Below are 12,884 nucleotides of genomic sequence, written 5' to 3'. Positions count from 1 at the left end.
GAGGAAAATAACGAGTTGGAAAGAAGGTGGGCTGACACCTTTACAACAGTCTCACCATGGGACGGTTTTGTTTTGGAGGGAAACAACAAGAGTCATGTGAAATGTGGATTTTATTAGAGAAGCACAGGATGGAGTATGGAGTCCATTGTTATCTTCTGCAGACGGTTGTGCAGTTGCTGACCTGATCTGTCCTAAAAACAAAAAAATGTCATAACCTATGATTACCACATTTCTTGCTGAGCACCGCATTTTTATAATTTCCAAAGGAATTGTCTCAGGCCTCAAAATTTCCCAATCTCTCACTTTCTTTTGGCATTTCACATCCTAGATTTTTACTTCATGCCAAAAGAGAAACAATGGAGACAAATTTCCAATAAAAACGTTAACCACGCTCTTCAAACAAAACAGTGGGTCTCTCATTTGTTTTGATGGTTTGGTATTGATGGCTATTATTAGCCTTTTATTTGCTACAACTTTCAGCAGAATATCCTTGTTTTCCTTGGTTGTGTAACTAAGTGGCAGACCCATATTCCAGCACAGCTTCAGGCTGGCCATGACCATGAATTTCCAGTGAGAAGTAGGTAGCAAGCAACAGGGTTAGTGCGAAGCACATTGACATGATGCCTCTATAAACCCTCCGTTTTAAGAGGACTTGTTCCAGATGGCATCTGTTACGCACAAAATATGTCTCAGATTAAGTCTTGGATGCATGAATACAAAGTATAATATTCAAAAGTAACAGCGGGCAATGAAGAAAGTGATTTTTTATTTGTGCACAGTGCTCGGTGGATCAAAGAGAACGCCAAGAGCTATATTGCACAGGTGACTGTAAAGGCAGGTTTCATTACAGCATGTTTCTCTAGGCCCGGGAATTACTGCCTGCTTCGCTCACACGCACTACCGTGCACATATGCTTTCACTTTGGATTTGGAGTTGGTTGCAAAACTTTACCATTCAGCCCAATGAGCGCTTTCAGTCCGCCAGGGGTTCGGTTTGATCCTTGATGTTTACAGCACCTCAGGACTCATGAAAGAGCCCAAAAAGAATTTGCATCATTGTATTTTACTCTTTTATAACATGAGCTTTCATACGAGCAAGAAACATTACAGGCTAGCAACAAACAGGAAAAAATGTGCCAAGCATGGCATGTTTAAGCTGATGTTGTCACAAAGAAGAATTGATCTCTCATTCACTTAAAAAGACGGTTTTATGAATTTTAAAGCTTCTATCTCTCCTACGGAATGCAAAATGAGGTATCTTTAATATCTCATTTGTGTCTCAGATTGTTCTCTGGAGACAAAGTCTCCAGAAAACACTCATGTGAATATGTATCATGTTTCAGAATTTTTGACAATCTCTCATCAGAAAAATCATATGTCTCATCAAGTTCTCCCAAGACTAGATGAGATCTTTTTAATATTTCAGTTATTTCACCTCCTTTTCAAACTGTTCTCCTGAGAAAAAACTTTAAACTCACATTTGTCTCTTTCAGTTTCAGAACTCCTATTTGACAATCTTGAATCAAAGAACTCTAATATGTCTCACAAAGTTCTCCCAATACTGAATTTTAAATCTCTGTACTCTTACTATACATATTAACAATAAATATTAACAATGTTACATATTAACAATTGAATCATGTACATTTTTAAGGATATATATATATGTGTGTGTGTGTGTGTGTACATATTTATTATTAAATATAAATATATTTTAAAAAGTAAAATTCACTGATTTTGTGTTTCCTAACTGTATATGACAATAAATCAGCCTGTTTGAGTGATTAAAATCAGTTTGTTACTGTTAAACTGACTGATATCAACTTTGGCTGCCCACATGATGACTACAAGTTCATCAAGATTGGCCTTTCCAGCAACTGTAGCCAATAATAACACAACGAAAAAGTACAGTGATACACACATAAACATAATACAACACCACCATGACACACATAACACCATAATAAAGCAGTAACATTACCTAAAAAACATAATACAACATTAAAACTCCAATAGAAAATTAAAATAGGTTTAATATATACCCTTGAATTTTAATATATACCCTTGAATATATATATATATATATATATATATATTGCCTTAAATGTATATTCCTACTGCATTTTTAATACTGCATTTTTCGCACTTTAAAAAGGATGTCAAGCTTTATTGTAATGCTGGTAACACTTTACAATAAGGTTCATTAGTTAACTACTTTAGTTAACATGAGCTAAGCATGAACAATACTTCTACAGCATTTTAAAAATCTTATTTAATGTCAATTTCAACATTTACAAATGCATTACTAAAATCAAAAATTGTGTTTGTTAACATCAATTAATGCAATGTTAATTAACATGAGCTAACATTTATTATCAACTGTATTTTCATTAACTAACATTAACAAAGATAATAAATACTATAATAAATGTATTGTTCGTGTTAGTTAATACATTAAAATTAATCAATGGAACCTTATTATAATGCTTTACAAAACTTCGCAAGTAAAAAGGCAATTAGAGTATAGCGTTGTATATAAATATGACATTATAGCAAATATATATATATATATATATATATATATATATATATATATATATATATATATATATATATATATATAATTTTTTTTTTTTTACATTAATAATATATAATTTGTTGTGTTATGCACTGGCACAGGGTTTTTATTTATTTATTTATTTATTTTTATTTATTCTTTTTGCAATGGATAATTCTCATTGTATTGTTCTTGGTTATGGCATTAATGATAAAAAAAAGAAGAAGAAGAAAAAAGCTATTCCACTGGACTGGAGAGGCGACCGCGCCACAGCGCCGCACAATCCCACTTGATGACGTCGATCGGTTTCCGCTGTCAGTCATTCCCCTCCTCGTGCCTCATTCTACTATCGCTAGAAGAGTCGCTGGGGCGAAAAAAAACTACAAAAGTCCAACTGACTGACCTACGGACGGCAAACTTTCTCCTACCACCAATACCTCGAAGAAATGGAGCGGGGATTATGGAATTAAAGCAAGGATCTCTTGCGATGGGGATTTTACTGCTGGAACTGCTGCTTTGTTGTAGTCTGACGGTGATTCGTGGTGAGTAACAGTTTCTGTGGAGTTTTTCCTGCGGCTCTAAGGTGTTGAACTCATATCACCGCGAACAATGTGATAAAGAGTAACACAAGAGCGCGAGACAAACTTGCGCACGGTCGGTTTCGCGTAACTTTTACGCGTTTTGTTGTGTTTCAAACGGGTCGTTTACATGTTTAGAAAATGTAACTAGTTTTGAAAGCAAAGTTAAGTCTGCGTAAAGTTGAGCTGTTTAAACTAAACGATAGTCTGCGATGGGGTTTTTTTTAACCCAGATGTGCACTTCTGGAAGTTGAGTTGAAGCTTTAAAACTAAAGTCAACTTTTTGTGATGCCTGCTGGAAGCATTTGACATGTTTGGTCGGAGTTTTTAAGCTCACAGGTCTCGTAAACCGCTCTGGTTGTGTGTTATGGAGGCCTCTGCGGTATCGGATGTCAAACAGCGTGAAAAAGAGTGCAAAATTATTCAAATGACTTGTTAAACTATTTTAAAGACGGCTATTTTACCTGGCCTTCATCCAAATAGTATTACTGAAGTTTAGTAGGAGTAAAAAAAAAAAAAGACTAAGCCAGTTCAAAAGACTCACATTTTCTTGGTACCACTTTTGTAATAACATAGCTATATCTAAACAAACATTACTAGTGCTTAACAGCTACTTAGTTTAGTAAATGAAATTTAGTTAACGTCTAAATTGGTAGTTTGTGTTCATTTTTTTGATTAAAATGTACTTATATGTTATGTCTGTCATAAACTATTTCTAGCTTTCCACATTTAAAATTGACCTAAAGAGTAATAAACTAACTCTTAAAATTATAGTCTTGCAATATCATATGGTCATGAATGCTAAATGCATACAAATTACAAAAGAAAAAGCTAAATGCTTTTTAATTTTGTATGGAGTATCTACTATATATATATATATATATATATATATATATATATATATATATAAGATGAATGATTAGTGTTAGATTTCATAGTGTTACAGAGAGGCATCACTGTAGAAAGTTGCTGATGAGAAATTGGCGTTCAAACAGGCCTGTGCTTAAATATTTATAGTTTTAGCACCATGTACTTATATCGGTTTGCTTGGATTTTTGTATTCACGCCTAGAGAGAGAGAGAGATTGAACTGCGGTTTGGTGTTATTTCTGGGGCAAGGAAGTTAAAGCGTGTGAATAGTTTAATTCAGATGGATTGAGTCATATTATGTGCCTCCACTCATATCTGTTTAGCTTCTATTCATAACTTTATTCCTAACATTTACCAACAACCACATAGTCCTTTTTTTGTATTACACTAGTCTAATACTAACTCATTCCAAAAACTTTATTGCATAAATAATCCTTAAAATGATCAGTTTCTTTTAGACTAGTCTTCTAACCCATTTCAACGATCCTTATTACGTAAATATTGCTTAAGATGATAAGTCTGTATATTAGGCTAGTCTTGTAATCCATTCCATTAAGCTTTATTGCATCAGTTAATGTGCTTTCGGATAGTAAAAAAATGCTTAATTTATGTTTTATTATCTATTCGGATCTAAATGAACATGAATTTGTTCTATTAAGCATTTTTGTTTTTTTGTGAATGAATTCCTATTAAAAGTTATAATATAGTGTTACCAAGTTGTCCGAACAAACATGAATCTAATCCTATCCTGTTGTAATAATAATAAAAAAAGGTTTCAATTAGATCCAAAAGGTTTTACTGCCTGATTCTGTTGGAAAATCTTTAATAAGTTCCACAACAAACAATTTAATTCTCTTTAACTGTAGGAAACCATACATATATGGGTGCTTTAGAGAACTCATAAACCACGCTGAAAATCTAAAAAGAACCTTTAAGAAAATTAAGAACCTTTATTTTTTTAAGAGTGAGGAACAAAACCTGCTTCTTGGCTGAAATGCTCTGATTTTGGCATTATGAAGTACTTAAATTATTACAGGGATACATTGTTTGTATGCAGCTGCTGTTGCGTTATTATTCCAAGCTATTATATTGCAATTTTAAGAACAGACTGTCATGTTATTTTTTAGTTGGAGTTTGGGCTTGGTGTTCTTATTTACTTTTAGAGAAAAAAACATATTTATTCAGGTCACATCAATAAGCGAGGGTTCATTTGTTGACATGTCACTATGTAAGTTTGAAATGTCTGCCAGCAAGCATCACTGCTAATGTCAGAGCCTCGTCTCTGGAGTTTTACGAGTAGTATTAATACCAGTTGAATAAGTTGTAACCCAGGGTTTTTAAACCTTTTTTATTTTTTTGTCTTCAAAGACAAAAGTGATGGAGTAAAATCTGTTGCATGTAATGCTAATTTAACATAAGTGAACAACAAAAGGCCTTGTTGAATTTTAGCATAAGAAAAACCTCAAAACTTTTGATGCAATTGTCAAGCTCCTACTGCCAATGTCAATCACTCCTTAAGCTAATTAAGCAAGTTTGCATTTGAATGAAATGATTTTTTTTTTGGAGGAAATGTAACAACCAGTCCCTATTTTTGTTCTAATATGGGTGTTGGACTTGCAGGACATTTGTGCATTTTTAATTATTTCAGTTTAAAATTGTTTTAAAAATGTGTAGCTAATTTAGACCAGATAGCTAGATCTTTAGATGTTAGGATCATAATAATGTGTCACAGAGTTCAGTAAAAAAAAACTTTGCATTCTTGTGTGTTTTCTTTAACACAGTCTCTCACTTTACTGTATTGTCTCTTGCTGATAAGGGTTGGAGGAAGTGAGCGACCATTTTTGATTATAATCAGGCACATCAGGTAGGTAAAAGGAGACTGAGGACAGAGGGAGAAAGAAAACAGTGATAGTGAATGAGCTGAGCAGCTTTTCATTGGTAGCTCTTTTCCCCACTTTCCAGGAGTCTTCACGTGTTCGTAGACCTCTAGCCTCCTTTGTGCTCCTCCCTTCTGAAGACGGCTAATTCTGGTGACAAGCTCAGACTCCTTCAGCTGTTTCTTTGTGCTCTTTCTCTACAAAGAAGGAGCCCGGTGCGCCCAGGTGCTCTCAACTCCCACTTCTGGCACTACAAAAGTCAGAGAAGATCGGAAGCTCCTAAGTCATATGGGTGCTGGGTTATTGACTGGAAATTAGTTCTCCTAGGGCCGTCTGTTTAGGGAGATTAGCGATCTTCACACTGTGCTTGAAAAATGTATTGCTAGACTTTGACTGATTTTGTTTCCTCTAGTAAGGCGCAGGGTTTAAATGTCCATTGAAACAAGGCTCGCTTTGCTTTTGTCCTCTAGATCTCTGGCATGTTGCCTCTAAACCCATTACAGAGTTGCTGGAGTTCTGGATCCGTTTTCCCTTTTCTTTCTCATAGTGAGCTCAGACGTGCTCTGTGAGAAAGATTTGTGTCCACAGAAGTTTTGAACTTGCAGAACCTCTTTTGAGTTTCTTCTAATTATGTTTCTATACAGTTAAACCTCAGAAATCCAAAAGGTGAACTAGAAAAATAAAGTTTCTCAAATAGCTTTATTTGTCTGTCTGTCTATAATTTCCTTTATGTCTGTCTATCTATCTGTTTGTCTTGTCTGTCTGTCTGTCTGTCTATAACTTCCTCTATAACTGTCTATCTATCTATCTGTTTGTCTCATCTGTCTATCTATCTGTTTGTCTTGTCTGTCTGTCTATAATTTCCTCTATATCTATCTGTCTGTCTGTCTATAATTTCCTCTATATCTATCTGTCTCGTCTGTCTGTCTATGATTTACTGTCTATCTGTCTGTCTGTCTATCTATTCTTCTGTCTGTCTGCATGTCTTGTCTACTTTTCTACAATTTTCTGTCTGTTTATAATTTCCTATCTGTCTCTCTATTGGTCTTTCTGGGGTGTACCCGAGGTCTACCTGTCTGTGTTTCTGCATTTCTGAATCTGTCTGTCTGTCTATCTGTCTGCTTGTCTGTCTCTCTGTCTATAGGTATTTTTTTGTCTGTCTGTCTTTCTGTCTGTTCATTCTTTGGAGATTAATATGATTTGTCTGTAATAGATGTCATGAAACTTTATATCCAAAGACCCAAGTCAGTACATTTGAAAAACCTACAACGAACATCAAGAATGTTATCGGTCTCCAAATAGTAGAGTGAGAAAGAGTAAAAAAGTTTTCATAAGAAGAGTCTTCTTTGCTGAATTTATAGGAACCATTGACAAGCCTTTACTTTTAAATGTATCTGTGTTATATATTTATAGTAATTAAAGTTAACCCCTAAGACTGAGAATCTACTTTTCTTGAACTATAGTCTAGCTGTTCATCAGCTCATGTGTTTGGTTTAGCATATCTAACTGAAATGACCTATAGTGAGTAATCTCGTCTGTTTGGATAGGAGATTGTGGTGGGGGGCTGGTTGTGGTTCTTATGCATCATGCTGCTGCTGGTGGTGTTTTTTCTTGCACATTTGGGCCACAGAGGTCCGTGTGATCTCATAAAACAATGCAGCTGTTGGGATGAAGTTATCTTTTTAATCCCCACTGCTCTGTGCCTGCCGGGGAAGGAGGTGTTCGAGTCCTCCCAGGCTCTGATGGATCATTCCAAAGGCTTTTCTGTGCAGATGGAAGCATATGCTATTATGCCACTTAAATGACATGTACATTGCCAATAGTCCCATGAAACTGTGTAATATATATATATATATATATATATATATATATATATATATATATATATATATATATATATATATATATATATAGATATGTTTAAAGAAACTAGCTGATAAGAAGAAAGAATAGACCTGCATCTCATTTTCACAGTGGTTTGAATATACCTCTGTCTTTGATGTAGTTTGAAAGCTGGAAGAAAGGAGTAAAAGAGGTGGACTAAAAGATTGAAGAAACAATCTGTGGGCCAGGCGGAGTGAGGATGGCCGATTATTGTTTGATGTCTGGGGTCTGCTGTTGCTTACAGCATGTGTGCTTCACGCCTCTGTCAGTGTTTAGTAGAAGGAGTGCTGTGTTTGTATGAAATGTATACAACTATAAATCATGCTAAAGTTGTGTTTACACTTGCCAAGTAATTGACACTTCCTGTGGTCATACTTGGGTATTTAGTTTGTGATAACAGAACAAAGTCAAGCTTAAAGATGTTGTTTCGGACTGGGTAAATTTGTAATGGAACTGATGATCTTTAATAGTTTTAAATGGCCCAGGATAGAGGGAAGTATTTATGAAATCTGACTTCTCAGAGTGTTGTATGTGGCAATTACAAAATATGCATATGCGTGTTATTAGCAGGAGCCACTGATAGTTATATGACATGACTATACTGAGCATCTGGCTTAAATCTACTTATCCTTCAGTTCTATTTCTTCCATTAGCTCAATAAAGTGTGTATACAGAAGTATATAGTTTAAGTTATTTAGGTTCAATCTTTATTTCAATTGGGGCTGGCAATTTTGTTTTTTGTTTTTTCATAAAATGTTATGATGTTTTTGATAAAATACATTTTAGAATTTTAAATATGCCTATAAAACAAACTATGTTGCCTTCTGAATCCACATCTGATACTGGTTTATTTATAGTTGCCTATAGCTGAAATGCCTTATGTTATCCCAGCTGGCCAGTGATTCATAAAGGTAAATGTGATGAAATGTAGGAGATCTGTGGTTAGGGGTGTCACGATAACAAATTTTGCTGGACGATAAATTGTCCAAGAAATTATCGCGATAAACAATAATATTGTCATTCTAAGACCAGTTTCAACTAATATAATGGCATAATAACGCAGGTACACCTTTTCAAAGATCAAGAAAGTTTTATTTTATTTTATGGCAGATTCAGAGCAAGAAATACAACATATTGACTTTGTGTGGCTTAAAATTAATTAATTTTGTATGTTATATTATGTTTATATGCCAGTTAGGGATGCTCATATTGACCGTTTAACCCAGTAGTGCCCAACCCTGCTCCTGGCGATGGACTGTCCTGCAAAGTTTGGCTCCAACCCTAATCAAACACACCTGCCTTTAATTTTTAAGTGAGCCTAAAGACCTTAATTAGTTGCTTCAGGTGTGTTTGATTAGGATTGGAGCTAAACTTTGCAGGACAGTCGCCAGGAGCAGGGATGGGCACCCCTGGTTTAACCGTTAATCGAAAGTAAACATTTTGACAGATGAAGGGGCCGTTCACATATCACGTATTTTTTGTGCTCAAGTTCATTATTTCAAATGCGGTAAGCGCACTCATAATGGAAGAGACGCGGTGCGACGCGCTCGTTTTTTCTAGGCCCGTCCGCACCGCATCTAGTCAAAAAAACTTTTCAGAATGATGCAAGCGCACCAGGTTATGTGACAAGAACCAACTCAATCAGCTTCCTTCAGGGTGCACCCAAACACTGCAGGGTTTTTCGGTGGTGAAAATCCATTGCTGAAATGTCTTTGTTGTAACTGATATCGCAGCTGTTGGATGCTTAGCAACGACAGACGCCTCAAGAGCGCAACTGGCCGAGTGCTCTGGAAAGGAGAAAACGATGTGCGTACATGTGTGTTAGCTCTCTGGGCGCGTTGACACACGCAACTACACGCCAACAGACATATTTAGCTGAGCAAGCCAAATGAAACGAGCGAAAAGTTACTTGCAAAATATGCTACGCGGTATTAAAATAAAGCAGTAGTGCAAGTACAATGCGGTACCACTTTATACGCAAACATCCAAAAGCAAGTGAAAGGCGCTTCCCAAAGCTGGTCACTAGCGAGAAGTTATCTCTTTATTCCCGGGACATCTGTGACATCGGAGAGGTTGTTTTCTGACAGCCCGCGCTCCAGACTAACACCACATCATGACATGTTACATTTTGTTAAATACAAATTGAAAAAATTTTTCCGAAAAAAATTATCGAGCTCATTTTGTTTTATCGTGCGATTAATTGATTTATCGATTATCGCAGCAGGCCTATCTGTGGTGGTTCTCTAGCATCTTCTTTTTTTTTTTTCCTCTACACAGAGGAGCTTTACAGGACACTAACATGCTGGTTTTCCTTCCTGGTGGTTGCTGATAAAATAACCCTCAAGCCAAATATTGCTACGGTGTTTGCTTTCAGATAACACCAAATCACATATTGTGCACTGTTTAGTCTTGTAAGACTACATGCTTAGTGGATACCATCCTGGGCAGAAATCTGCGACCACGTGATGGAAAATGCCACTTTAGGGCTGTTGAAATCTCAAAATAAGGCAAGACTTGCTGTTACTTTTGCTCATACTTTAGGTTGGCCTCTAAGCAAACCTCTAATCATAGTTATTAAACTTTGGCGTATAACTCATTCTTCAAGTTTGTGCCACAGACATAAATGATATCTGAAATCACGTGTTTTGTTTAGGAGAGGTGTGCTCTTACTTTTCTAAATCATTAGACTTGCGATTTTTTTCAGGACATCTGATAAAATGGGTGAGGAAAAATCCTGCTGACTTGCAATGAATGGCTCAAATGTTATTAACTTCTACTTCTCAGAGATTTTAGCCACTTTCTTTGAAATAAAAGTCAGTTATTTTGATACACCCAGTAGGGCTGCAACTAACGATTATTTTGATAATCGATTAATCTGTCGATTATTTTTATGATTAATCGATTAATCGGTTTATGTACTTATATTTTAGTTTTTCCCATTTTTCCCCCAAAGTAAATTATTAATAAAGGGTCTTTATCATTCAGCATAGATTTTTAAGAGATTTTAATAATTTTGCATTGTCATATCCTCATCACAAATATACCTGGAGTTGTTTTATTATGTGTTAGTGATCCCTTGTCAAACTCTTCTGCAATCAAAACACTGACCCATACTCTAGCAAATTTCACAAGGAGATTTCAAATAATGTTTTCACCATGGCAGTCCTTAGAGCTCCTAAAGTAGTTTAACATCCCGAACAAAGCTTAAGGAATCTTTCAGAACATATTTTCACGAAGAATAAGGATAAAACAGAATAAGATTGCAGTGCGTTGTATTTTATTATTTACTGGGAAATAGCTTTATAGCTTATGCTGTGAAATTGTAAACAATCCTTCGAATACAGTGCCAATGGCATGAAACCTGAATGGAACTCAATATTTAAAGTAAAATCCATCAGAAGGTTGTCCAGAAAAAACGGACACACAAAAAACCTGCTGTGTGAAAAAGAGCAGTGAATACTTAGAAAAAAAAAGTGCATTTCAAATATCTTTAAACATTTACCTCTCTCATTCAGTCATAATTAGGCTGCACGACTGAATTATGAACTGGTAAACGACAAACTGATCACAGAACATGTTTGTAAAGCTTTAAATGTTAACTGTTAAAAAGCAATGTTATCAGCTTTTACAACTAAACATTTGCAAACAACATTGTACTGGAGAATCTGCACAAACAAAAGGCTTAGGGGCCGTTCACATATCGCGCCTAAAACGCTAGGCGCACCCATAGACTGTGCGCACCGCTTTCTCCTCCTTTCCAAAGTGCTCGTGCAGAAGCGCCCCTGAGGCGTCTGCCTTTGCTAAGCAACCATGACGTGCTCTCTCCTTGAAGACGCGGAAATTTCAGCAAAGGATAAATGGATTTGCAGCTCTAAAAATCGCTTGCAGTAGCTCTGCTACTAAATTTATTTCAAAATGGGAATCCATATACAACTATGATCAGCTGTTCCTTCATCTTGGCTGAGCTTTTAACGTTGTTACGGGAAAGGATGAAGCTGATTATTTAGTTCTTGTCACATGACCCGCGGTGCGCTTGCTGCATTCTGAAAAGTTGAAATGTTTTTAACTCGATGCGGTGTGCACGCGCCTGGAAAAACGGGTGCGTCGCGACCGCGTCGCTTCCATTATGAGCGCGCATACTGCGCGCCTACATTGGAAATAATGAACATGAGCGCGCAAAAGACGCGATATGTGAACGGTCCCTTAAACAGTTCAGTAGTGCAGAGTTTACAGGTTAATCTTTTTTGAAGGCTCAAAATAAAGTACTCCCACATCCTGCTGAATGCTGCAGAGACGCCGTTCGGGAAGCACGTGACATAAAACGAGGCCAGCTATTGGCTATTCGCTACTTCTCCTGTTGTACTGGCTGAGTAAATCCTCCGGTGGCTCATTACTGCCACACTTTGGTCACCGCAGATCTGAAATATGCACGAAATAAGCCGCTTACGGCAAATAAATTATTTAGCAACGAATCGATGACTAAATTAGTTGACAACTATTTTAATAATCGATTTTAATCGATTAAATCGATTCGTTGTTTCAGCTCTAACACCCAGGCTTTAATGGCTTATATACTGTGATGTTGGAGAATGTGGATCTCATAATAGAGGAAAAACACTCAAAGGCCCAAACTGAGCAGTTTTATGCAGCTACTGCATTTGTATGCAAAAAAAGTTGGAAGATGATATTGACAGCTTGTCATGTAAATCAATGAAAAGATTATAACAGTATAATGCTTCAAAATCATTTGTCACTCTGTATCTCCCAGTAATATGTCCTAGAAAAATTATATTTAATCTCAGATCTGTAGTTTTTTATATAATGAAATGCATTACAATGATGATTGAGAGACAAATAAACGTTCTATAACATAAAGTCTGATGATACCATATTTGAAAATTACAATTGAAAAATATATAGTTAATCAAATAAATCTAAGTTGCTTCAGTCCAGCAAGTGTTCATCTTTAAATGTTACGAACAATATAAAGTATTTTATGAAGTTACCAGTTCACAGCAAAAAGACACACAACCTGAAGGTGGACAGTTTTTGAATGATGCCAAAAGTAAAAAAGAAGTATAAATCAATCGACATTTTTTTTTTTAAGCTTGAATTTTTGA

The 12,884-nt window shown here is 35.9% G+C and overlaps 1 protein-coding gene across 1 annotated transcript in view; it reads left to right on the top strand.

The window, feature by feature from the left end:
- The first annotated feature begins 2,844 nt into the window (after positions 1–2,844).
- Positions 2,845–12,884, top strand: part of LOC132133717 (low-density lipoprotein receptor-related protein 5-like) — a 76,122-nt gene continuing 66,082 nt past the window's right edge. The window contains exon 1 of the mRNA XM_059546638.1: positions 2,845–3,098. Coding sequence (XP_059402621.1) covers positions 2,849–3,098 — 250 coding nt within the window. The 5' untranslated portion in view covers positions 2,845–2,848. The remainder of the gene's footprint in view (positions 3,099–12,884) is intronic.

This window comes from Carassius carassius, chromosome 50, assembly GCF_963082965.1.
Source record: "Carassius carassius chromosome 50, fCarCar2.1, whole genome shotgun sequence".
In the NCBI taxonomy this organism is placed as follows: domain Eukaryota; kingdom Metazoa; phylum Chordata; class Actinopteri; order Cypriniformes; family Cyprinidae; genus Carassius; species Carassius carassius.
Note: the sequence above shows the minus strand (reverse complement) of the source record. Positions and strands in the feature narration are given on the sequence as shown.